Genomic DNA, 26,428 nt, shown 5'->3' on the forward strand with positions numbered 1-26,428 from the left:
ACCGCTAGGCCAGTGTTATACATTTTGTTCAGTTGAGTTCTTACAATATTCCAAATGTTTCCAACTATTTGTACATTTTGAGAAAATTGCTATTTTAACCAAAGAACCGGAACGTCCGAGGGAGTCGTCTGTCAATTGCATCATACCTGCGTTACCCTCGGTTTCTGGTTTTATTTGGCAGGAATGCTTTACTCTTAGCAGTGTGAACAAGGGTCGAGCGAATGCACAGAGTAACATTATAACATCATTTTAAACACACTTCAATGTATCTAATATGATAAACAGAGCTGCATTACCAAAAAAGCGGAAATGTAGAAACTGTGTCCTGTCATAATTACTTTCCCGTTGTTCGCGGAGCCGTGTGTTTGCCTAACAATCACTCCAGTGGCCTTGCTCAGCTCCTTTAACACTCAGTCCTGCTCTTCTTCATACTACAGTAATCGCATCAGTGAGGTGAAGACCACATGTCCCAAGATTTGGCGTCATCAAACTACGCATTTGTTTCGAATAGGCACCCTCAAGCGGCCGAAAAAGTTACGTAGTGCAGCTTTACGGCACAGGGGGTGCAAAAAATATATTTTTTTGTAGGTTTTTACGTGTACACGTGTGCTCAGCTGCACCAGAACAACAGAAGCAGTTATTTACCTGACACTCGTTTGTTACCATGGTGACCATGAACCTGTCGGTTTCATTCATCTATGTCAAGTTGGAAACCGCTTTGCCATTTAACACATCAGCAATTTCACATTATTCTCACACATCACTGAAATACTGGCATTTCTGTTCATTTTGTAATTAATCTTCTCTTTCTTTCTTGTGCCTTTCCTCTCCAGGTGTTGAAAGGCCATGACGATCATGTCATCACCTGTCTCCAGTTTTGTGGAAATCGCATAGTGAGCGGCTCAGATGACAACACACTCAAAGTGTGGTCTGCTGTTACTGGAAAGGTGAGGTTTTATTTATTTAGCTTTAAAGGTGAATGCATCATTGTATTTAAATGCATACATTTTAAATTTAAGAAATGGAATATAGTATATTCTGTTGAATATCTGCTATAAGAATAGTACTGCAGGGGATTCTGATTAAAATAAAGACAAACAAATGCTGTTTCGTCACCCTATCTTAAAGCCACAGTCACACTTCACTTTGATCATGCTAAATGTCACGGCAGTGGTTCTAATATGACAACTTTCTTAAAAACATAATTCAACAATACATCCAAAATGTAAAAATGTGCCATCTCCGTCACTTTATTGTAACACTGCAATCCACTGCAGAAGTTTTGCGATTTTAATTCATATAAAGGGGTCCTAGAGTAACATATTAATCTTCTATTAGTCACATGTCTTCACGAGATATGAATTTGCTGGGTTATCAGTGAAAAAAGATTGGCTTTAGTTCCACTATCGGTATTAATGATCATTGAATGATAAATGTGATCACTGATTAACCATTTTCCATAATGTTTGGTGGCTTTGCTCTCTTTCTGATATCTGAGGTGTACATGCACATACATGGGCAGCTGACTCCTCTCTGTCCTCCTCTCACTCTCTTCATCATCTCACTCTCTCTCTCTCATGGGAGGTGTGTTTTCATTGAACATCCTTGTTCAACAGCACTTACTGCCGTCTCAATTCATCCAGAAAACCTGCACATGAGCATCTTCATCACTTATTCACGTGAGAATGTGGGAACAGTCATGTTCTATTGAACACTGAGATCATCACTAGCTGCAAACACTCTGTCTTTTTGGCTCACTGTCTCTCTCTCTCTCTCTCTCTCTCTCTCTCTCTCTCTCTCTCTCTCTCTCTCTCTCTCTCTCTCTCTCTCTCTCTCTCTCTCTCTCTCTCTCTCTCTCTCTCTCTCTCTCTCTCTCTCTCTCTCTCTCTCTCTCTCTCTCTCTCTCTCTCTCTCTCTCTCTCTCATCTCCTTTCTTCTCCATTCCCTCCCTCCTGCACTTTAAGGATTCATCGCGCTAGCTGATGCTGTGACATGGACCTTGTGCTGCAAGTTTATGGCAGTTGTAAAATAGCGCTTGTGTGTGTGTGGTTCGCTCTTCATGCAGCGCTGCCCTTTCTGTCCTGACCTCCATTTTCATTCAGAGTCTAATGAAATCTCTCCTTTCAATGTTCAGTATCATAACGGGTACTAACACGTGCGTTATCCTCATTTGTTAGATTTTTCCATCTTCAATCCCCCATGTGACCCTCACTAGTCCGCTTTTCACGGAAGAGGATCTCAAATCATTCCCAAGGTTATCAGCCTTCGAGCTTCTGTAATCAAATCTAGCGTGCATTGATTGGCTCTCGTCTTATCACAGCGGAGACGCGATTGGTGCAGCAGCAACATGCTGTCTGATGAGACACATCATCGTAGCAGATGGCAGATGCGCCATGATTAGGGTCATCGCCGCATATATGGCAGGCTGCCTCTTAGTTCCCATCATGCAGTTCTGTTTGCGGAGCTGTCAAAAAAAGAAGCACCAGCTTGAAATTGCTTGTAAAGCTTGGATCAACTTCTGTTACCCAGAAAAATATCCAAATTCTTTCAAAAAAGGCTAAAACAGGCATTCCAATCAGAGAGCGAGCATAGTTTGTATATGCATGTGTCTATGTATGTTCTAAAAACATTTGTATTGAACGTTTTCAGCTGGCCCGCGGTGGAAAACATAATTGATATGTTCATAATTATTTATATTGCCAACATTGTAAGTCTACAAAAAAAAAGAGTAAGATGGCAGAAGTAATCTTAAACACAAATATCCGATATTGCAGTAAATACCTAATATCAGCTGATACGTTCAGCAGCTAAAATAAGTCAATTAAACTCAGTATTTAATATTTTGATAACACTTTAGTATAGGGAATACATATTCACTATTAGCTACGACTTTTGCCTTTGAATGGATTTCGGTTGGCAGGGAGCGTTATGCGCGCTGCTTATGCGCCCCCTGGGCGCCTCGCGTTTTAACCGCTTACTGCGCCTCGCGTTTTTTTGGAGGAGCGCACCGAGCGCATGAAGTTGAAAAAAGTCAACTCTGAGCAAAAAAGCGCCCAACGTCATCGCGTTTATTTTCTTTTGTCCAATCGAATGAATGGAGAGGTGGTCTTCCGTTGTGGTCACCGTTACATTGATTTGACTGACAGTACAGGTGATTCGGGGGTTGCCTAGAAACATTTTTTAAAAACTGCAGCGCACTGCTTAAAAACGCGTTCTGTTTGATCGGGGCCTAAGGCATTAATATGTGCTTTATAAGTACTTATAAACAGCCAATATCCTAGTTATATGCATGCTAATAAGCAACTAGTTGATAACTGAACTTTAAAATAAAGTGTTACCAATATATATTTTTTTATTTGCCGGTATAGGCCGGTAGCTATGAAATGCCGGTATTTTATGCTTCCCTAATATAAAGGAGATTATAGCTATATGAACCGTGTCTCAAGTTTGATGCAATGCTTTAGAGAGTCCCGTGGCACTGGCTGTGGCCAATTAAACAGGAAATGCTGTGTCCTTTGAAGCGCCTGTCAGAGGAAGTAGAACAGTAAAACAGGAGACAATGGGATTTAGTGCGACTGCTTCACTTCAACTATACTCTCTCTTCCCTTCTGCAGTTCACTCAACTGTAAACTAAGACTAGTACACTAATAAATTCCAATATACAGTTTTTGTGTAAAAAAGAAAAAGCATTTTTGCACTTTTGCGGTCGGCAGTCCTGTTGTCATGGCCACAGCCATAAATGTTATTTCGGCTGTGTATGCCACTCTGAATCTATGGATGTGGCCCCCCTCCCCTCTGCTTCATTGCTCTGTTCGTCTCTTTCTGGCTCTCTTACACTTTCTGTCTTTTTGACCTTGGGTCTGTTTACTTTTTCCTCTCGTTACACTTCAGTTCACCATTTAAGTGCTGAAAACCCCAGGAGCTCATGCAAGGCAGATACTCATCCTCTGAGACCAAAACCTTCTCGGGTTGGGATCGATAGCAGATCTAGACAAATAGGCTCCTTTGGGTCATGGGTCCCAAATTTCTACATCTCAAACCCCCACATACACACATACTCAGACAAACACTGTGAACATTATTTTTTTCCACTTTGACCTCTATTTTGTCTAAAGAATGAAAGTATGTGCTTTCTCTTTGTGTTGTGGTTGGATGTGTCATTGTCCAAATTTCTCTCCGTTCTTTGTTTGCTGTGCTCTGATATTGTCTGAGGATAAAGCCGGCCAAAGAACGTCATAGCGAGAGAATAGTTGGAATTCCTTTGCACACAAGTGCTCCTTTCTCATTAAACACCCTTCACTCATCTCACTCATTGTGGTGGAGCCCATTTTGAGTTTATCGACTTAAACAGAAAATTGCTAATTACTTGTTTTTCACAAGCAAAAAAAAAACAAAAAACTGCCAGTCCAAATGGCCATTTTGCTGCAGTCCATCTGTTGGAAGCAGCAGGTTTCTTTCTGTTTAGGTAAAAAGGTGCCCTTCACTGCTGATCTGAGAGCAGATTAACAGCTTTTCCCATTACAGATAATGTTTATTGAGGGTTGGCAACACCACCACTATGGGCTGGTTCCCACTTTCTGTAGAAGTGATTCATGAAATAAAAAAACTTGGATGGGAAGGAACATGTAATACTGGTTGCTAAAAGTAGTTTTTCAATCAAGGATAATATATTTATCAGTGTGAGACATGCAGTCTTGGCTAAGGTTACGGTTCATTTCATTTACAGATGAGCCATATATATAAAAAAATTGTTATTCAAAAACCTCCACTGTTTTATTTGCATATCTTTTTGAATGATTCTTTTATATTATGTTATGTTATTGGCCAATTTGACCCATTTTGGATTTTATTAGTAAAATACTGGTTAATACTGGTTGACTTTTGGTCATTTAAGGAACACACTTATGAAACAGTGTCGTGGAATGTGTACAGCATTTTTGTCATGATTATAATGTTTGTGGTTCAGTTTGACCCGGATATTTCATTGATAAAGGCAGCCTCATAGAGCTGATTTTTTTATTTTATTGAAATGGTAGTTGAGAAACTGAAAAAAATCAATTTACATATATGCATTTGACTGTAAAAATGTAATATCCAGAGTTTATGAAAAAATTTAAAAGATTCCCCATGTTTTACATAGTGATTTGTTATGAATATTATTGAATCCCACCATAATATTATACCCAGATTTTTTTTTACCTAATACCAGAATTTGCCCATAAGAGTCATGTTTTAATGAACCCCGCTTGTGAGAACAATTCACTAGAGATGGGTTCTTGCCATTATTTAGTGGCTATGTGTCTATTTTTAGCTGAATCAAGAAAGCTGCCTAGGAACCACTGGCATAACTACTTTAGTATATTGGTTGACACATTTGTATTTTGTTGATTTATACCCAACCCCTAGTATCATTAGCCCAACATAAAAATAAGTAAATATCTGAGCAATGCCTGATATGAATGGTAGATAAAGATCTGATAGGCATGCCATGGATTACAGACCATCTTCACACGCACTTGCATGATAATGCTATTACTGGACCCCTTCCACAGTAAATGAATGGGCCTCATGCTGTGTAATAGGAAAGTGATTTTGAGTGAAGATTAGGCTCTAACACAGCATCCTGCTCATTTGAATATGTGCCATGCTTGAGGATGTGTACAGCACGATAAGCGTCTGATGAGGGATGAAATGTGACGGAAACATAAGCAAAGAGATGAGCTGCTTTGGATTAAAGGGGTGGTTGAATGCGATTTCACTTTTTTAAATTTAGTTAGTGTGTAATGTTACTGCTTGAGCATGAACAGTATCTGCAAAGTTACAGCGCTGAAAGTTCAATGCAAACGGAGATATTGTCTTTTAAAGTTTTGGCACTTTATTGCCTACAAAAATGGCCGGTTTGGACTACAACTAATAAAAGAAAAATACAGCGTTAAAAAAAAAAAAAAAAAAAAAAAAGTATTAAGAGATGTTATACTGCGCCCCATAAACACAAGCAAGCCTAGGGGAAAAAAACACGCAACCACCCCTTTAAGATCAAGATAAGTATAGGGGCTTTTATCGACTTTGGTTTTAATGTTGTCTCCATGGCATGACCAACAAAATAAGCTACATTGTTCAGATTACCTGGTAAATATATGAGGCGTTTTATCGATTAAACCACTTCACAGATTATATTTAGCAATCTCTCCATCTCACTGGGAACTGTCGGACTCGTCCACACACTCCCCGAGTTGAAAAGGATTCATCCTAAAACTTCAGAGACGATCAACAACACTCTGAAGCAATGTACGTTTCCTCGATGCCAGCTGTACGAACATGCCTGACATCTAGCAGCTTTAAAATGCCTGTGGAATATTCCTCATATTGTGACAGTGACACTTGGCCAACATCTCTCTCTTCTGTCACGTCACAACCAGCCCAGGGCTAAGACGTACTTAATCTGGCTTCTCTGAGATGTGTCGACAGGATTTACCCACAGCTCTTTTCACCTGTTCAGGGATGAGTGGCATGGAAAGGTTTGGTGACCACAAAAGGTTATGTGGATGCCTTGAAAATAAGACCTAAAAAAATACTAAAAGGATTTTTCACACTGTGCTTAGAGCAGCATTTCTCACTTGTAATTTTGAAGGACATCCCTGACCTAGCAGCATTTTCAAAAGTGTGATTTTCAGGCCTGGTACATTTTTTAATTAATAAAATTATAGAGAAATCATGGGCAATTCTATAGTCACTAGAAATGTTCCTTATGCTGTATTATAAAATTTTGGTAACACTTTAGTATAGGGAACACATTCACTATTAACTATGACTTTTGCCTCAATAAACTCCTAATTGACTGCTTATTAATGGTTAGTAAGGTAGTTTTTGTAGTATTTAAGTTTAGGTATTGGGTAGGATTAGGAGATGTAGAATAAGGTCATGCAGAATAAGGCATTAATATGTGCTTTATAAATATTAATAAACAACCAATATCCTAGTGATATGCATGCTAATAAGCAAATAGTTAATAGCTGAACCTTAAAATAGTGTTATTTTCTTTTAAGTGTCTAAAATTAAATTAAAAAATTCTAAAAATCGATGCACATCACAACTTTTTTTTTTGAGATATGCATTATTGCATATGTATTAGCATTCATTTAGAGGTGACTAGTATTAGCACAATATCAAACTGATTCAAAAGTGCCTAGCCTGGAAAAGTCCTGGACGTCAATAAAATCCTAAAATATCTTGGAGAAGTCCAAATTCTGTAGTCAATAGAAATGTTTTTGTAATGCTCTCTCTATATATAGATAAATATGTCTTAAATAATTGAAATACATTTATCTGAAAATGTGGGAACAATGCAAAATTGTGCTGGAAAGTTACAGCAAAATATTTGGAAACAAATAACTGGTCATAAACATCCTCAGTTCTTACCTCATTAAAATTTCATGAGCATTTTGTACTATTTAGTTTCAGCACCTGAGGGGAAAAATAACACAGAACACCGACAACAAATGTTAACTGGAATAAACCAGCAGCGGTATTATGTTTGTACTATATTTCCGAAGATTTAAGATGCCGAAGCGGATTTGTCAATTTCCACAGACAAATCAACTTATTAAAGCGTCTACTTGCATGCTATCACCTCATGAATATGCAAATAAGAACATTAATCCGGTCTTTACAAATGTACAGTGTGATATTTCAAAACGTACCCAGGCTAAAGTGTGAACTGTGCAAAAAAAAACAACAGCCCAAAAACAGTGAACTCTTGGTTTAAATTGACCATTTCATACCGAAAGCCCTCGAGACCGTTTATGCAATGTGTTGAAAGCAGCTGCCACTGGAGGTCACCTTTCGTGGAGATGTTTACGGTAGCGCAGGAGGCCTGGGTGTGACAGGACGTACTGTAGAGAGGAGTGAGGAGGTCACAGGGAGTGTATGAGCATATACATCTGCTTCTCTCACTGTGAAAACTGCCCTCCAGCCTCCATCCTCCTGTTTACTTCTTGCTTTCACTCATCCTAAAGCCTTTGGCTCCGTTTCACGCTCTGTCCCCTCGTTTTCGCTGCTTTATTCTGCTTTTAATTTCCTGCGACTCTCCTCCCCCTCTCTCGCTCCAGCCATGACTCAGACTGCACCTTTGGCTGACCACCAACTCCTTAACATGCAGACTGCAGCACTCCTGCCCAAACCATCCACCCACTCCTGCATCAGAGAAACAAACACACCCAAGCCGGAGATTACCTTCATATGCTGATCTTGCAAATTGTATATTAGATGTTCTTGAATAAGCTTAAACCTCTGCTTGTTTAAGGCCTGATGGTCTTAACACCCCTGCTAAAGAATTTGAAATGGGTTTTATGCTTGCTGTAGATAGATAATTAGCTCCATTCATATGTAATGAGGTGAAATGTTTCTAACCCAGTTTTATTTGTGCATTATTTATATATTATTGTACTATTTACTTATGCTGAATTAGCTTTTTTTTTTTTTTTTTTTTAACTTTCAATTTTGTTTGTAATTTTTAATCCTTTCAGCTTAAGTCAAATTAGGGTGCTTTCACACTTGGTTCGATTGTCCGGACCGAACCCGAGTTCAATTGCTCCCTCTGCCCTTGCCCCCGCTGGACTGTGTTCATATTATATTATTTGGTTCTGAATCTGAGTTCGTTTGCGTTATCAAAGCAGCAGTTGTTTACCTGGTTGCTTAGTAACGACAGCCAGCGAAGGTGGTGAAATGCATAGCGTTGCTCCCGTCACTTTTATATTTTTGGTTTTGAACCGTTGGTTTTGTTACCAATGCTTCTGCACGTAATGGCACTTGCGTCTATCTGCCGCAAATGCTCTAAAGAACGCCGAAGACGAGCAGAGATGAGATCTACAGCTCTCTGCTAGCAGTATCTCAGTGACGCTCATCAGGTAAATGAGTGAAACACATACAAAACACACATTTTTATCAGCTATTATGTCATTAATAAATTAGTACGATTACGTTCACATCAGTTCACATGAAACCAACCCCAGACCACCTCTACACGGGTACGCACCTGAGTTCGGAAGACAGTGTTCACATCATCCAAACAAACCAAACTCTGACGTCAATCGAACCCGGGTGCCCACCAAAAGTGTGAAAGAACCCTTGTTTTTTTTGTTATTTTAGTACTAATTTTGGTGTGTTTTTCATCCATTTATTTAATTACATTTTTTACTTGTTTTATTTTAAACCTTTGTTTATAGTTATAGTTTGTTTTAACAATAACACTGATCTAACCTCTGATGACCTTTTGAATAGTCAGCCCTTCCCAGAATCCTTGGAACTTATGTAATATGGTGGTGACCGCATTGCTAGGTTTTATACGCAAAGACTCTGTTTACCCTTTCTATTTATGCAAACAGCCATCAGACATTTTTTGGCTCCTAGAAGAGGTTTTATGCCAACGAGAACCGTAGCATGGTTATGGCACACTATAATTTCCTCTGTTTACCTTGTATACCCTCTTTTAACTCTTTTACAAAGCCCAGGCTCAACAGCTGAACTGTGTTAAACTGACAGATGTTCTTCAAACTTCCAGTTCCCACAAACCATTGTAGTCTGTGGTTTGATGATGAAAAGCTTTAATAATAGTGCTCTACCAGATGGGAGAGGACTTTCTGTTAGTATGGAAATAGGGTTAGCAATGAAAACAGCTGCTCTAAACATCTGAAACACAGAATTTGTGCGCCAACCCTGACCATTCAAGGATACGGTGGGTTTTGAACATGAGAACGAGGGTGTTGAAACGGGACCCGCTTCAGTCCGACAAGGGAAATGTGGATTTTTTTTGGAAGGAGACTAAACAAAATAAGCACTGGCACTTTACCACCCTAGACACAATTTGCACGGTATCTTCTTCCCTAAGATTAGATGTGGACTGTAAAATGAGTGGAATTTGGAAGGGGTTACTCAAATGGATTTAAACCTCGATCCTTGGCTTCAAACGTTTCCCACCAGCCACTCAAACGGAATGCTAATCTCAATGCCTCGTGGGTGCCACAGACTTGCTCTTTTATGGTTTCTCAACGGGCAGATAAACAGACACCTAAGCCATTTGGTTTCAAAGGTCCTCTCACAGACACAGCCTGAGCAGGCTGTAATCGCCTGAGAACATGGAATGAAAGCTCTCCGTGCTCACCGGCATTATTTAAACCACCCCAACATTCCATGGGAAAGATCCATCGCCTTAGTAACACATACTCATTATGGAACACAACACCTCATGCATAATGCAGTAAGAAGTACATTAATATTCATGATTTAGCCTCCCTCCTTTTTCTCTCTGGCGTGTTATGGACACTACAAATGTGAGTGGAGTAGCTTTTGATCATAAGATAAGAAATTGGCTTTGGGCACGGGATTGTTGAGACGACATCCCTGTCGTTTCTCCGGTTCCCTGTGAAGAGACATTCTGCTTTTAACCCATTTGTTTATCCCATTTGTCATTTTTGCAGGTACAGTAATGGTTTGAAATGATTGTTAATTGGATTGATTTCCTTAGTAGTTTCTCCTTTGTTCCATCAATTGCCACATACGGCGATAGAACAAAGCAAGGCGGTTAAAACGCTCGAAAGCCTTCGGTGTCGTGGAGGTTGGTCGCCACTTCTAAAGATTAATGATGCATTGCGGTTGATCATGAATCGAGATGGAGACAGAAATAGGAGCAGCTGCATTATGAATTAAAGGCCTCGAGGACCTCCTCTTTCACATCTCCTGGGTTTATCACCCCTGCTTTTATTGGTCATGGTTCAGAGGTTACGCCTTTGACACTTGCAAAGCTTTCCACTCGCCTCATAACGTAATACAATGACCATAGGCACCTTTGATTCTGTGTTTGCCTCTGAAATTAAATTGAATTTGGTTTAATTATATTTCAAGGAAATGGCCCTTAGCCTTATGGATTATTCTAAGGGATTTCTCTCATCATGCCGATCAATAGCTAATATATTATGTGAAATAAAGGGTGTTTCTTTTTCCATTAAACCCTGCTGAAGCTTCCTACTTCAAATGGACTGTAGAGTTATTTGATATATGTTGAAAATGTCTTGGGTAAAGGTCAAAGTGATGGATCGGAGTGCTTAATATTAGTGGTAATTCATTTGCAACCTTTTTTGTTCAGCATTTTTTTAGTTTCAATTAAAATTCATTTGATTTACACTCATTTTCCTTTTCTGTTTGTCGCCAGTGTTTGCGGACGTTAGTCGGCCACACCGGTGGGGTCTGGTCCTCTCAGATGCGAGACAACATCATTATCAGTGGCTCCACAGACCGAACGCTGAAGGTCTGGAATGCAGAGACGGGAGAATGTATCCACACGCTGTATGGTCATACCTCAACAGTGCGCTGCATGCACTTGCATGAGAAAAGGTAACAACTACCCCCTCCCAAAAGGCACTTTACATCCAGAAGCATATAGATTACTCCACTAAGGGTATTATTATAGTGAAGACAGTAATATTGGATATATTTTTTTTTTTTTTGAGGGGGGGTCCATATGACCAAATAAGTTGGATTAAATAATATATAGGGGGATTCCCAGCAAAGGGCTACATGATTATGCTTTAAGAGGGATAGTTCACCCAAAAAAGAAAATTTTATGTTTATCTGCTTACCCCCAGGGCATCCAAGATGTAGGTGTGTTTGTTTCTTCAGTAGAACACAAATTAGATTTTTGACTCCAACCGTTTTTCGTATAGAGTATGTCAATGGGGTCTAATTAGAATTAGACCCCATTGACATTGTTTCTTAATTTGTGAGCCTTTTAATGTATTAAACAGAATTTAATAATAGATTTACATGAATGAAATGCTTTATTAAATATGTTAAGATAATCCAAAAAGTGCATAATTAATACATTTGTGTGGACTGCACTCTTACCATAATTAAATATTAAAAATTAGATATATTATTAGATGTTAAAATTGAATTGAAACATTTCAGGTTAAAATAAATTGTTAGTGAAACACTGGTGTAGAGTTTCAGCTTTGGATAAACTACCATGCAAGAGTTAATTTTCTTTTAAGTGTTATGTAAAGCAAAATATCTTATGTAATGCTTCTTTAAAGAGAATTCCCTTCAATAGCTTGTTAAACCGCACATTTCCCATCTGATTTCAGCTGTACACAATACACATTACTCGCATACATGCTTCTTTATGCTTTGTTGTGAACTACACAATTGCTCGCATGACAATATTCTCTGTTCAATGCCTTTGGGCCAACTGCTGTGCATATTTTCCCTTTGTGTCAAGCTTGATTGCTTATTTTGTTTACTGACCTCAGGCTTCATTCAGCAACAACAATAGTAGTTTCTCTGTTACTCTTTGCTTCACCAGCACCCATTTTAATGTTCATTTTGTTTGTTTTAAAAAAATATATATCAAACTCGTGTCCTAGGGGTCTGGTTTTATAAGCAAATAATGTTTTCCCTTTGATTTATGTAATGCCATAAGCTAATACAACCCTTGAAGGTACAAGCAATTGACTGTCATAGACTGCTGAATTAATGCCTGATTAAATTCTGCCATAAGTTGAAAAAGAAATTATTTCAACATTATTATGTGAAACTTTTAATGCGAGCACACACTTAATGATGTTGAAAAGTAAACTAGTTTGTTTTTCTCTCTCAGGGTGGTGAGCGGCTCTCGAGACGCCACGCTCCGGGTTTGGGACATAGAGACGGGTCAGTGTTTGCACGTGCTCATGGGTCACGTGGCAGCCGTTCGCTGCGTCCAGTATGACGGCCGTAGGGTGGTCAGCGGGGCCTATGACTTCATGGTAAAAGTGTGGGATCCTGAAACCGAGACCTGCCTACACACACTCCAGGGTCACACCAACAGAGTCTACTCCCTACAGGTAAACATAGGCATTTACCTACACCTGACACACATACCCTGACTAACGCTCAACCACTTCACCTGCCTCTTTAATGGCTGACGGATTTAGTATTTTAAAGAAAGAAAAACTATCAAGCCATCTCCTTAAAGAAAAATGAAATGGCTTCACGGGTCATTGCTACGTTAATTCTTGAGCAGCAAGGCAAGAGATCTTCACAGCTAAATCATCCCTCACTGCTCTAAAGGAACATGGGTTAAAGAGATATTTGGCCTGAATAAGAAGCACTCATTCTGTCTATTCTCTTGAAAAGAGTTTTATGACCTACTGCTAACTGCTGGAAGTTTACCTGAACCACATACCTTCAGTGACTCAGCATTATCTAATCATGAGTGCTATTAGGTGCAACCGTAATAGGATCTGCAAAAATGGTTCAAGAACAATTGTGTTTTTAATTATATTTCATTTTGGTTTATAATACAGGTTCAGGCTGCTTCTGCCAAATCAGTCATGTCATGTGGTGCAACCGACAAGAAGCCAGATAATTGCTAAAATATCAGATAATTTGACAATTTTCTTAACATGGCAAGGTCATTATAATTGTCTTGTTCTACAACCCCACAAAAAAACTTAATTAATGTATGCACTTAAGGTGCACTGAAGGAAATCTTTCATTTAAAAATGACCATTCTAAACCAACATTACTGCAAAGATGATTATTATTATTTTATTTATTTTTTGTATCTTGTATTTGTCTTTGACCTAGCAACTGTGGGACAAAGCATTTGCACTGTAGTCCCTGCTAATCTGCATTTGTCCTCATTTGTTCATATATCCATAATTTGAAGAGCTTTGCAGTAATTACATTAAAATAATCAAGCATAGTGCCATTTAATGCAATAACAATGGAATGGAAAATATCTGGAATTCAGCTTGTGCTGTATCTCATTGTGAAATGAATCAAATCCCTGCCCTGCTCAATACAGCTTTTATCGAATTGTTCTTGGGTTTTATTCTAGACCGAATAAGCCGAAAGACTACTCTGGGTGTTTAGCCACAGTCGTTTTCTAACAAAATGTAATTTATTAATTACTGAACAATGATTTATTTAATCCGCTCTTTCTGCAGTTTGACGGCATCCATGTAGTGAGCGGTTCGTTGGACACGTCAATTCGGGTGTGGGATGTGGAGACGGGAAACTGTATTCACACGCTCACAGGTCATCAGTCTCTCACCAGCGGCATGGAGCTCAAGGATAATATCCTTGTCTCTGGAAACGCAGACTCCACCGTCAAAATCTGGGACATCAAGACCGGCCAGTGCCTACAGACACTGCAAGGTGAGCAGAGAGAGTAGGATTGATCGCAACTCACTGGAAGGAATAGTTCACCTAATAATGACAATGACGGATCAGTGACTTAAAGGGATAGTTCACCCTAGAATCAAAATTAAGCCATAAATTACTCACTTTTTCTTAAATGCCAACGCCCTTCTTTCTGTTATGGACCACAAAAGGAGAGCCTACTTGGCTTGTCCATATAATGGTAGTGAATAGTGGTTTGCATCAAACGCTTTAAAAAAAGACAAAAAAATCGCACGACACAACATATACCAAGTGTTCTAAGGGTATACAGTTTAAAATGTAATGCTTTAATAAAAGAAAATACTGACTTACTGGTCTTCGGTGGACGGCTACTAAACTAAGGGAAAAGACAAAATGTAAAGGGAATAAGTGCATCAAATTATTAATATTAAAAATGAACAAAAAACAGCAAGTGTTTTTTTGCCATCGTGGCTATTTATCTGCAGCACAAGCACTGGTCTATCTGGGTTCATAAATCCATTCAGACTCAGAGTCTTCACAGCGAGTATTCCCTTTGTTGCTGCGTGTAGCTTTAATTTTTTTATGGATCATCGCAGTGTTTATTATAAATGATTTATCTGTACACATTATTTTATTTTTAAAGTAATGCACCCTTGTAATCTTTAATCAAAATGAAATCTCTTCTCTGATGACATGGGTGAGGGCGGGACAATAATCCCTTTCCTTCAACAACCTGCAATTAGCAATTAGCAACGATCCAATCAATTTCTGATGTGCAAAAAGTTTTTTTTCCTAGTTTGAGAAGCCATTTTACTTTGGTAAATGGGACAATAGGGAATAAAATCCGTTTTAAATAAAATCAGTGTTTCATGCTGACTTTAAACGCAGCATTTTTCTGCTAAGTCATCCGTGTTAATCAAACAACAAAACACAGCTTTAACAAAGATGAATCTATATTTGCTTCATACAGTGAACACTAGTGTTATTTTACATTTAGACATGATTATTACATGTCTGTACCTGAATACACCTAAAAGTTAGACCTTACTTTATTTGTATCTTTCTTATACCACATTTATCCTTGCTTGTAATTAGTGTATTTGATCTTGGCTTTTACTTTGGCTTTTTTTTATTTTTTATATATATTCAGTATATTTAAAATTATTGAATTTCATTAAAACATTTAATTAAATTATACAAAAATAAGCTAATTTAAAGTAAGAAATAAAAAAATATATATATAAAATCATTTTTTAGTTTTGGTTTCAGGCCAAATATGTATTTTTCATAATTCCCTGCCTCTCTTAGAATCTTGAGCCTTTATCTTTTGGAAGGGTGGGGAATAGATGGCATGATGAAAGGAATTGGAGGGGGTTGTGGTGGTCTTGTTGGGGGTGCCCAGAGGGCAAGACGAAGGGGGATGGACCATGTATCAGTTTGTAGGTCATTTAATTAGGTCATTGAGCATTTCCTGTTATCACTTAATGACTCTCATTTGACACAGAAACACACATTTGACCCCAGACAAGATGCTCAACTCAACGGCGGAGCTTTGAAATGCGAATGCTCATAATACACAGTCACTCATTAAAGGAAAAGGGTCCATTGTGTCACTCTGTAGTGTCTTGCACATCAATAGAGAGCGGCCATCTCATTTACATTCACACAGTTGACTTTAGCGCTCTGTTAATGGGTATTCATGAACAAATTCATGCCTTTGAAATGGAAATTTTAGTTTTCATTCACTCATGAACTTCAGTCTGTCTTTGTTCTCAGGTCTAGATGTTTGATAACATGATTTTCAGTATTTGCCTGTGGATTGCCTGTGGATGTTGCTGTAATAGTTCACCACACCCCGCTGCAGTAACAGGAGCCAGTGTAGCACATCTCTTCTTCTTTTCTTTTTTTTGGCCCTATATGCCTCTCTGACAGCAGTCTAAGCACTTTTGTTTAGACTCGCATGTTCCTTGGCCTATCAGAAGGATTGGCTCAATTCAATACCTCAAGGGCATAGAATCAAAGCCATTTATGCCACAGTATTTCTCGTAACCATAGTTACACATTTTCTCTCCGCTTTCTCAATTGTTGCAAGTAGCTGCATTTCGATTTCCCATCTTTCGATGCTTTTAGCGTTGCGATGTGTGTGTGATGAACCTGTATCTGCAATACCTTGTGGAAAAGTACTTAAATAATATACTTTAAAAGAATATACCTAAGTGCAAATTGAATGTAATGTTTTCAACACTTAAATACATGTTATTTGCAGTAGAATGAACATTTATTTTAGCTGAAATTTATATTAATGCAATTATTTGAACTTATTTGGTCAGTTTAAGTAGGACTCAAGCATGTAATTATGCAATTTCATAATTCTATTGTCTTTGAAATATGACTAAATTTTAATGCTGTATATACTTGTAAGCATTTATGGTAACTAAAATATACATTTATGTAATTTCTATTGAATCTTATGTCATGTACATCTAGTACATTTAAAATATACTGACATTAAATGTTATATTGAATAAAACGCTACAGTTAAATATATTGATACAGTTTATCAAGTACTTTAAACGTATGTTAGTTAACCCCACGAATAAATATATTTTGTCATGCTTTAAAATACATTAAAAAAACATGATTTTTAACAGAAATTCTGATCTCTTTCCTGCAGACTTTAGACTCTATTTTAAATAAAAAAAACTATTGTGAGCTCCAAAAACAATCCAAGTGAAAGTGTACTCCGAGTGCACTTAAGTGACCTTTTATTTCAGTAATATTGTGTTATCTGCAAGTAATTTTGTTTGTAATATACTTTTTAAGACAAGTGTACATTAATACTATTACATAATACTAATACAATTCAATTGTACTATTTTTTACACAATGAATGTCAACTCCTAACCTTTCTTTTCTTTCGTCCTCAGGTCCCCACAAGCACCAGAGTGCAGTAACGTGCTTGCAGTTCAACAAGAATTTTGTCATCACCAGCTCCGATGACGGTACGGTGAAGTTGTGGGACCTTCGGACAGGCGAGTTCATCCGCAACCTGGTCACACTGGAGAGCGGAGGCAGCGGCGGTGTGGTCTGGCGCATCCGTGCCTCCAATACCAAACTGGTTTGCGCGGTGGGCAGCCGTAACGGCACGGAGGAAACCAAGCTCCTGGTGCTGGACTTCGACGTGGACATGAAGTGAAAGGGGTATGAACTTAAAGGGGACTTGTTTGGAAAACGGGGAGGTGGGGGGAGAGCAACCTGCCCCGGGTCTTTCCGCGCCAGGACCGTTCGCTCACTTCATGGCATCTCCACCTCCCCAATAAGTTGCCGCCAACATCCCTCCCCGTCGTGCCACGGTCCACGACTGCCGCCCCGGTTCCGTTCACCTTCCGAATGGGGGAGGGGTGGGGGCAGACGCTCATGCACCGCAGCATTCTGGGAAGGAAACTGACAAAGAGGACTTGGGAAGACTGGATTGTCCCTTTTCCTACCACTCAAGGCGACCTCGCACAGAGACTTGTTCGCTCAAGCCTGACTGAAATTCATACCCATATGTACAAACGTTATTTTTTTGATCAAAACAGTCAACACTGTACACATGAAACCCTAACGCATCAACACGGACAGAGTGATTAATAGTGTATACAAATAAAATTTTAATGGAGAAAGTTGAGATTTGAAGAGCTTTGTACTGCGGGAGCAATTTCGAGAAAGAGAGACAAAGGAAGCCAATTTTGTCAGTCCTCATCAACCTCAGCACACGCCAAATATCCCTTTCTTCCTCGCACGTTATTTTTTTTTTTTTTATCCGTTTTTTTTTTTTTTTTGCTTTTATTCCCCACAACATTTTTTTTTTTTTTTTTGGTTTTCGCATCAACAGCTGTGAATTAAGTTTTGTGCTTTCTTTTCAAGTTCAGCATTTGTTTTGTTCACTTTGTTTTGTTCACCTACTGTTGCAAATAGCAGGTCACAGTATTAAGCTAAACCCACTCTGCTGTTTCACACATTTTTGAGATTTTATTTTGTAGTGGTTTCTTTTTGTTTTTTTTGTACTCCATAAGCAGTGCCTCTCTGGATCGGAGATGAGCTGCATTTATTGTTTTTCAACCAGTCTGGTCTCATTAGTTCATCAGTGCTGGTGCTCTGTGGGAAATGGGAATGTTTTCCCATAAGCTCCTGGGAATATGTCTCCCCCCCTCCTCCCCACCTTTTTTTCCCCCCAGTACTGTCCATCCCAGTGGCCAAACTGGATATTATGCTGCTAGACACAGAAAATAAGGTGGAACTTTAACTGGCTGTGACGTTTTAGTCCCAGACGAAATTCTAAACAAAAGTTACTTGCAGAGTTTGAACTTATAAAAACGACACAAACAAACGTACCAACAAAAGCAAGATATCGACATAACAGCTTCTCTTTTTTTTTGTGAAACTTGAGCCAAATGTGCCTCTACGAGGCGTAGAGGAGGGAGAATGTCTGACAAAGAGACGGGTTTGTCTGCTGAGATGAAACGACGGACGAGTAGAAACTATTTTGCGCGTTTGTGAGCATGACTGGGTGTGCGTGCGGGTGTGTGTTTGAGCAAATTGTTCACACATTCCTTGGGACAAAAGCTCTGCCAGCCTGTTCTGTGTGGAAATGTATGCTTTGACAAAAAAAGAATACCGTTCTTGTTTTTAATTAGTTGAAAAACGAGATTGTTGGAACCGATGTTAAGTTACCGAAGAAAAAAAGGTGGTCTTAGTGTACAGAAATGGACATCTGATTACGTTTTAAGTGCTAGAGCTTACCTGGTTCCATTGGTAATGCTCTCATGAGTTTTTTTTTTTTGTTTTTTTTTGTTTTTTGTTTTTTTTTTTAATGGTAAAGCAGCTTCATAGATAAACAGAACGTAACCGCATCCGTAGCCAAACAATGTCTCATCCTCCAAGTCACACAACTCAAGCTGAACTGTGAAAGTGGTTTAACACTGTATATTAAAAGAAAAAACAATCTTGTTCTTTCTCCTGTTTTTTTTTTCTTCTTTTTCTCCTGTTTAATTTATAATCTGGTTTGAGAAATCAGATGTTGGAGCTGTTTTTTTTTTGTTTTTTTTTTTTGTTTTTTTTTCCAGTTTATGTAAACTGCCTGGCGTAACAGACAGATAAAAAAGAAACCTTAAAGGGATTGTGTATTTGTTTGATTCATTTAGAATTTTTATTTTCTTATAACTTAAGTGCAATAAAATGTGGGTTTTTCTTTGTTCATTTCAACGATTTTGGCTGTCTGTGTTCCTCAATGTGTGAAAGTGTGTCATGTGTCCAATAAAGCTTCTATAGTTTGTTCCGCTTAAAAAAAAGGCATTCCAACCATGGGGCTTATTAATGTGATATCCATTTGATAAGGCAGAAACTCATATCTGTCTGATCTCTCAAGGGTAGATCAGTAACCTTTCTAAACCAGCTAGCCAACCATTTGTCATTTTTATGCAACCTTAAATTGTGCGCAATCTTTTTATGCACCTTAGGCCTCCATGATGACAAACCTTTGGCATCAGGAGAACGTAAATCTGAGCTCTTAGACATAACCAAACATTTTTATTTATTTTTTCAGTTGAGGGATGATGTATTTCTCTGTATCTGTTGCAGAGTCATCCTGCCTAAAGCTACATAATGTTCATAGCCTGTTGCCTAGCAATGGTTCAGCTCGGGTTATTTACAACAGCGTTCAAATAGTTGATACTGTAAGTCAAGAGTACTGGAAGAAAACCCATACTGTATGTAAGATTCTCTGCTCTGTTAAAATGATTGCATACAATTTATGATAAACTGTAGTTGACAGAAATTCACTGGAAGAATTCTTTTTAGTATTATGGGTGGAACATAGGTCCTACACTCAAAAAAATAACTTGTTATATTTACTTGAAAAAGCAGCATCGTGGTTTCATGCAACTATACGGAGTAATTTTTACAAATAACAATTTAGTTATATGAGCTGACAATTTATTTTTGAGTAAATACAAACCATTTGAATTTGTCATTGTAACATATTTATATGTGCTGTTTACTTAAGGTTATGTTAAATTTATAAAAGTTTATTATGTAAGGTGAACACAAAATGTGTAACAAAATGCAAAAAAAATAACTCATTGGTCAATCTCAATTTAATTTAGGGCAAGAATGCCCAGAGCCTAAACACAGTTGCCACTCCCCTGCTCAATGGTAACCACAAAATTACAGAAACTCCTCTAAATGTCCAACATAACTGAACATTAAAAACTAACTACATCTTTCCATTTACAAAAAAACAAAAAAAATGACCCCCGAATTTACTCTCCTAATGCAGTCCCTTGCAAAGCATGCTGGGAAATATAGATCCACTGCTCAGTTTGTTCGTTTCACTCAGCAATGTTAAAGGTCCCATTCTTCGTGTGTTCTCGAAGCTTTGGTTATGTTTACAGTGTGCAATATAACATGACTTCATGTTTCACGTGTAAAAACACAGTATTTTTCACACAATTTACTTATCTGTACTGCGCTGTTTCCTCTGTCCTAAAAATGTGTTTCCTTGTTCTATGAAGTCCCTCCTTCAGAAACATGTAACGAGTTCTGATTGGGTCAGCGCTTCCTGTGTTGTGATTAGACAGCAGCTTAGCGCACTTTGCCCGGAAAGGTCCCGCCTCTTACCATAACGGGGAGATGCAAGCCCTGAATGCGCGCTCTTCTCCATGTAGGAGAGCAACAAGACCACGCCCCCTTTTTTGCGTGTTCTTGTGGGCGGTGGAGGGTTAGTCGACAAACGGTTACGTCATTACATCCCTGCACTTCCTGCTGTAGTCCAAACCATACTTTGCTCTGCTGGCCACACCGATTCCATGATTGCCTGAGGCTGCAGCAGCGAGCTGAGCTGTGAGTGTGATCTCCCATCCCCCATGCTCTGGTTGAAAACGTGGAAATGGCTCCCTCTGTTGGCTGTAGTCCTTAGCCTCTGGCCAAAAATTCCTCCGATGACGCGAAAAGACGATATTTGCGTCATTGAAGGAATTTTTCCAGAAATAAAATACATAAATCTCTTGTCTCAGGGGGATATGAGGAGGGGGAGCACAATCATTCGAATATACTCCAGGGTTTCTACTGATACAAAGCCATATGCTAATCGCTGAAGTAACACTTTAAGTAAAGCTGACAATACTCATTTTTAATAGAAACAACTCAGTAAATTTAAGTTCATGTAGTTACATGAGTTTTTAAGTAATGTGAACAAGGATGATTTGAGCGCAGCTAACAACAGTAAAAGTTAATTATTTTGGATATTTTGTTAAGTTATGTAACTACTTGAACTAAATTAGCATTTCCCTAAAAATGTAGCCTAGAAATCTAAGCGCACCCTAGCGGCAGCAAATCTAATCTAAACAGAAACTGGCGAACGGCGGTCTTTCGAATCAGCTTTGACCGCGACTCTGGAAGACTTGGAGTTAAGCTTTTCTCTGAGAAAAGAACAAAGAACGGCACTTAAGTCATTTTTAAAAAAGGGAAGATTAGGCGAAAGTTTAATCTGTCAACTAGCTCTGCTTCACCTTCATTGCTCTGGTTGGTTGTAGCACTATCCAATTGCGTGCACGCCATGCAGAGGGAGTTTGAAAGACAACTGTTTATCCGCCCCTCGGATTGAGCTGTCAATGGTGAGTTTCCAGACCAAACATCTTGATGTGGGTCTGGCTTGTCAGGCTACTAAAAATGTTCTTTGTGACATAAAACATGGCTGATACTGCTGGATGGTGCACAAGGGGCTTACAGAGACGAAACAGCAAACCATGACAAAAAAATAACCTAAAATACAACTACAATTAAATTTAACAAAAACATTCTAATGCACATTACTGATAACAATAAATATAATAATTTGTGATGTCACACAGGGACTTTATGCAATACATTCTTAATTTTTACTTACAAAACCATCACATTTGGCAGTATTTCACATTAAAATGACAAATTCAATGTTAACCATTTACAGTTTTTTGTTGTATGGGAAAGTAAAACGCAGGCATTTGCTGCTGTTTTCAGTCTTTGTGTAAATATTACTAAAAAAATTAGACTACATTGATCTTTTAAGTTTTTCAGGCAGGTTTTTAAATATATTTTTTTTCAAATTGAATTTGACATTGGTTGTTGGAATGTTGGAATGGAAAATATATAAATAATGCCTTGCACTGATTATTTTGCTGTGAAGCAAATTGCATTTATGGGCATTTCATTTAAAATTTGCTAAATAAATACATGTATTTTTAAGGAACATTTGAAGATACTAGATGTATGTATGGCTACTTTGGAAACGTAGGAAAGATCAAAGAAAGTTTTCTCTCACAGACCATGTCCAACTTTTAAAAGGATGAATAAATAAATTACATGAACTGTAGTGAAATGTAGTAATGTAAGGCTCAAGATGGATGACTCATGTATTAAAAATAAGGATGTGCCTAAGAAAACTATGTCAAGAAACCTACTAATACAAAGAAACCAGTTCTGCTGGACTCTGCATCCAAATCAGTGCAGCAATATTTGTGTCATGTTGGTATTATAAAAGCCTTTAAACATTGCTCTCTCTGTCAGCTCTGGTGATATGGTTCTTTATTCACTTCTCAAAAAAAGAAAAGAAAACTAAAGCACATTAAAAACCAGCCCGAGCCCTTGAGAGAAAAACTGTAAATGGAATTCTGATTCTTGACTACCAACTCAGAATAGTTTTTGCAAATATTAATATTTGCAGAATCAAGCTTAAAGATTGACTCGTTTGACAGTCAGTGACTAATCGCAGTGGACTTCCATGGGATTGGATGTCAGTTGTTGTTAAATGTTCACCTTTGACACATCTACTGCTTTCTCTCACCTAAAGCACACTTGACACCACTTGACTCACTAATCTTATTTAGATGCAGCTAGTAAGTCATTTACATTTTTGGCTGATGTGAATGTCAAAAATTTGTTCCAGATCGGTTTCTTAAGTCTCGCTCGTTCGTTAACGTTTGATCTTTTTTCATATTCGGGCGATTTATTGGCTTAAATAAATATCCCTCAATGTAGTTTTGTTTGATTCAGAAGTGCACAGAGCCCTGTCTATTAGTCGAACACAATGTGAAAGATAAAAAGGAGAGCAAGAGAGTATCATTATTGTTATAAGAAGAAAGGAAGGCCTATATTGAAGAGATGAGAAATTTTATAAAGGAGTGGGGATGGGGGGGGGGGGGGGGGTGAAGGATTAAGATCTTTTTCTTCACCGTTTTCTTTGTTCCTGTAATCCTGCCCCCCAGCACGAGTGGCGCTTCATGGGAGAATCCTGTCTGTACGGTTTGATACTACCGGCATCACAATAGATAACCGATCTACAATCATATTCACTGCTGTGATAGAGTCTGAGGAATCTGTATTTAAAAAAAAGAGAAAGAGGAAAGAAAAGCAATCTCACCGAGCAGGGAAATCCTGGCAGATTCATGAATTTATGTTTGATTTGGCAACACAAAATTACTTTGTATAATTAGAAGCAAATAGCTGTTGTCCGTAAATGTTGATATAGTTCTTACAAAAAAAGTTTAATTTAGAAGAAAGCCCATGAATATGCAGACTACACCTTTGAGTCCTATAAAGGTCTGGGAATTGGGAAGACTGCAATGTATTCCCATATAAAATATATTTTGCAGTCAGAGTGTTGGAGGATGCTGTATTACTGCTTCGCGCCTCATTTACTTACTATATTGCCGAACAGCTAAAGTACCAATTAAGTAGCAGGCCTGTTTGAGCTGTGCTTCTAACTAAGAGCTAGAAGATAACTGAAGATATCATTCAGTCTGTTTTCCCTGTCTCTTTTCATTTTCATCTACCCTTCTACCCCTGATGCTTTTTTTCCGGATTCTCTGATTAATAGAAAGTTCAAAAGAACTGAATTTATTTTATATACAGTGGGGCTTGAAAGTTTGTGAACCCCTTGCAGAATCTGTGGAAAATAAGAGGGACCATACCCTTTCTTCTTTCTGATGAACACAGTCAGAGTCATATTTATAAATATCCTGATGCTTCCAAGCTTTATAATGACAGTGACGGAGTACATCCATTCCTCATAAATGTACGCCACACGGCTCTGGGGGGTTAATAAAGGCTTTCTGAAGCGAATCGATGGGGTTTTGTAAGAAAAATATCCATATAAAAAACTTTATCAAGTAAAGACCTACAGATGTCCAAATTTTTCTTATTTTATTTTAATATATATATATTTTTATTTTTCATTTAGTTCTGCTCTTCGGAAGAAACAGAAGAGATTTGTTTCAAATTAAAGTACAATTTACCTTGATCTTCGAATTAAAAAAGTTTTCACCCTCGGCTCTTAATGCATTGCGTTTCCTTCTGGAGCATCAGTCAATGGAATGAACCTTTTTAAATAAAGGTGTTTTTGAATCCCTCAATTGTCCTCGATGTGAGAAAAAGGGTCACAAAATCATACAGTCACTGCTGGAGATGGTTAAAAATTGCAAAAGGTGCTGGAAACCTGAAAAATTCCTGGGACTTGGAGGAATGTGGCCAGTTTAACTGCTCAGGACAAACAAGTGACTCAACAACCATCGTCCAAAAAAAAAAAAAAAAAAAAAAAAAAAAAAAAAAAAAAAAAACCTACACAGTTTTAACAATCATGGGTAGCCTACATTACCTTTTAAACGGGCTAAATTTTATATATTCTGCTTTTTTTTTTCTTGTGCACTACATGTAAACATCTTTTATGTAAAATATCTTATTCAGGCCAGTACAAAATTAAAAATAACATGCATTTTGTATGATCTCCTCTCATTTTGTTCAAATAATTCACACTTTCACATATTCTGCAAGGGGTTCACAAGCTTTCAAGCACAACTGTAGAATTGTTTGTAACATTGTAAATAAATGTGTCACTTTTGATAAATTTACTGAATCCTTGCTGAATGAACGTATTCATTTCTTTCTTACTGACCCCAAACTGTTGAAAGTGGTATACGATTTCACTGATAACCTTTACCTTAGTGAGTTGTCAGCTGCTGCTACACTGAATCAATTAATCATATCAGAATTGGGTGAACTATAAAATACCCCTGAGATGATAAAAAAACAACTATTGTCTTTATTGGTTTGTTACAAAATGTTACAATTGTATAACATATTTGTTAAAGGGTTAGTTCATCCAAAAATGAAAATTAGATGTTTATCTGCTTACCCCCATTGCATGTCTCATCATCAAGTTTTTTCATCTGCGGTAACATCCGTTAGGTGAGGTCAAAACCGAACCAATCATAAACTTGATGAGACTTGTTGGGATATAAGGTAAAAAAAAAAAAAAACATAAATACTGTTCGGTTTCTCCCAGAAACCGATCGGTTTGTGTCGTAACAAATCAATATGTTGTGAGGAGCAGCAGGGTTTTTGTGCACGTTGCCTAAGCATGTATTTTTGTTTTTATGTTTTACTCTCATAGAATTGTTACCTATTCACCCCATTATATGACTGGAACACAGCAACGGTTGGAGTTAAAAATCTTCATTTGTGTTCTGCTGAACAAACAAACACACCTACATGTATGCACTGGGGGTCAGCAGATAAACATCTAATTTTCATTTTTGAGTGAACCAACCCTTTAAAGGTCCCATTCTTTGCGATTCCATCTTTCAAACTTTAGTTAGTGTGCAATGTTGCTGTTAGAGCATCAATAATACCTGTAAAATTATAAAGCTCAAAGTTCAATGCCAAGCGAGATATTTTATTTAACAGAAGTTCCCTTTCAAAGCCTACAGCGAACGGCCGGTTTGGACTACACCTCTGCACTTCCTGCTTTAATGTCGCAACTAAAACCGTTTGTTGATGAACCCTCCGCCCACAAGAACACGCAAATTCGGGGGCGTTGTCCTTTTGCTCTCGCAGGTCGAGAATAGGAAACGTTGTTTTTGTAGAGTGTGTTTGTCGCCATGCCATTGAAACGCTGTTATTTTCATCCCGGAGTCAAATCACCTTTGTTTGGCCTTCCCACGGACGCTGTACGTAGAGATCAATGGCTACAGTTTATGGTTAACTCGGTTCCGGAAAATTATAATCACAATTTAAAACTATGTGCAGCACATTTTGCTGAGAACTGCTTCCTCAATCTCAATCAGTTTAATGCCGGATTCGCAGAAAGATTATTTTTAAAAGATGACGCAGTTCCCTCTTTGTTGTTTATGGACCACAACCGGTAAGTGTATTTTATTATTTAAGTTGGTCCGTT

General features: G+C 38.1%; 1 protein-coding gene across 4 annotated transcripts in view; it reads left to right on the forward strand.

Annotated features, from left to right (window-relative positions):
• The window catches only part of fbxw7 (F-box and WD repeat domain containing 7), a 209,434-nt gene extending 191,224 nt beyond the window's left edge, over nt 1–18,210 (forward strand). For all 4 annotated transcript variants that reach the window (XM_067441663.1, XM_067441666.1, XM_067441664.1 and 1 more), the window contains 5 exons: nt 834–947; nt 11,207–11,388; nt 12,650–12,875; nt 13,983–14,193; nt 17,106–18,210. In XM_067441663.1, coding sequence (XP_067297764.1) covers nt 834–947; nt 11,207–11,388; nt 12,650–12,875; nt 13,983–14,193; nt 17,106–17,374 — 1,002 coding nt within the window. In that variant the 3' untranslated portion in view covers nt 17,375–18,210. The remainder of the gene's footprint in view (nt 1–833; nt 948–11,206; nt 11,389–12,649; nt 12,876–13,982; nt 14,194–17,105) is intronic.
• The last annotated feature ends 8,218 nt before the right edge of the window (nt 18,211–26,428 follow it).

The sequence above is a fragment of the Pseudorasbora parva genome, chromosome 4, assembly GCF_024679245.1.
Source record: "Pseudorasbora parva isolate DD20220531a chromosome 4, ASM2467924v1, whole genome shotgun sequence".
NCBI classification, from domain to species: Eukaryota; Metazoa; Chordata; class Actinopteri; order Cypriniformes; family Gobionidae; genus Pseudorasbora; species Pseudorasbora parva.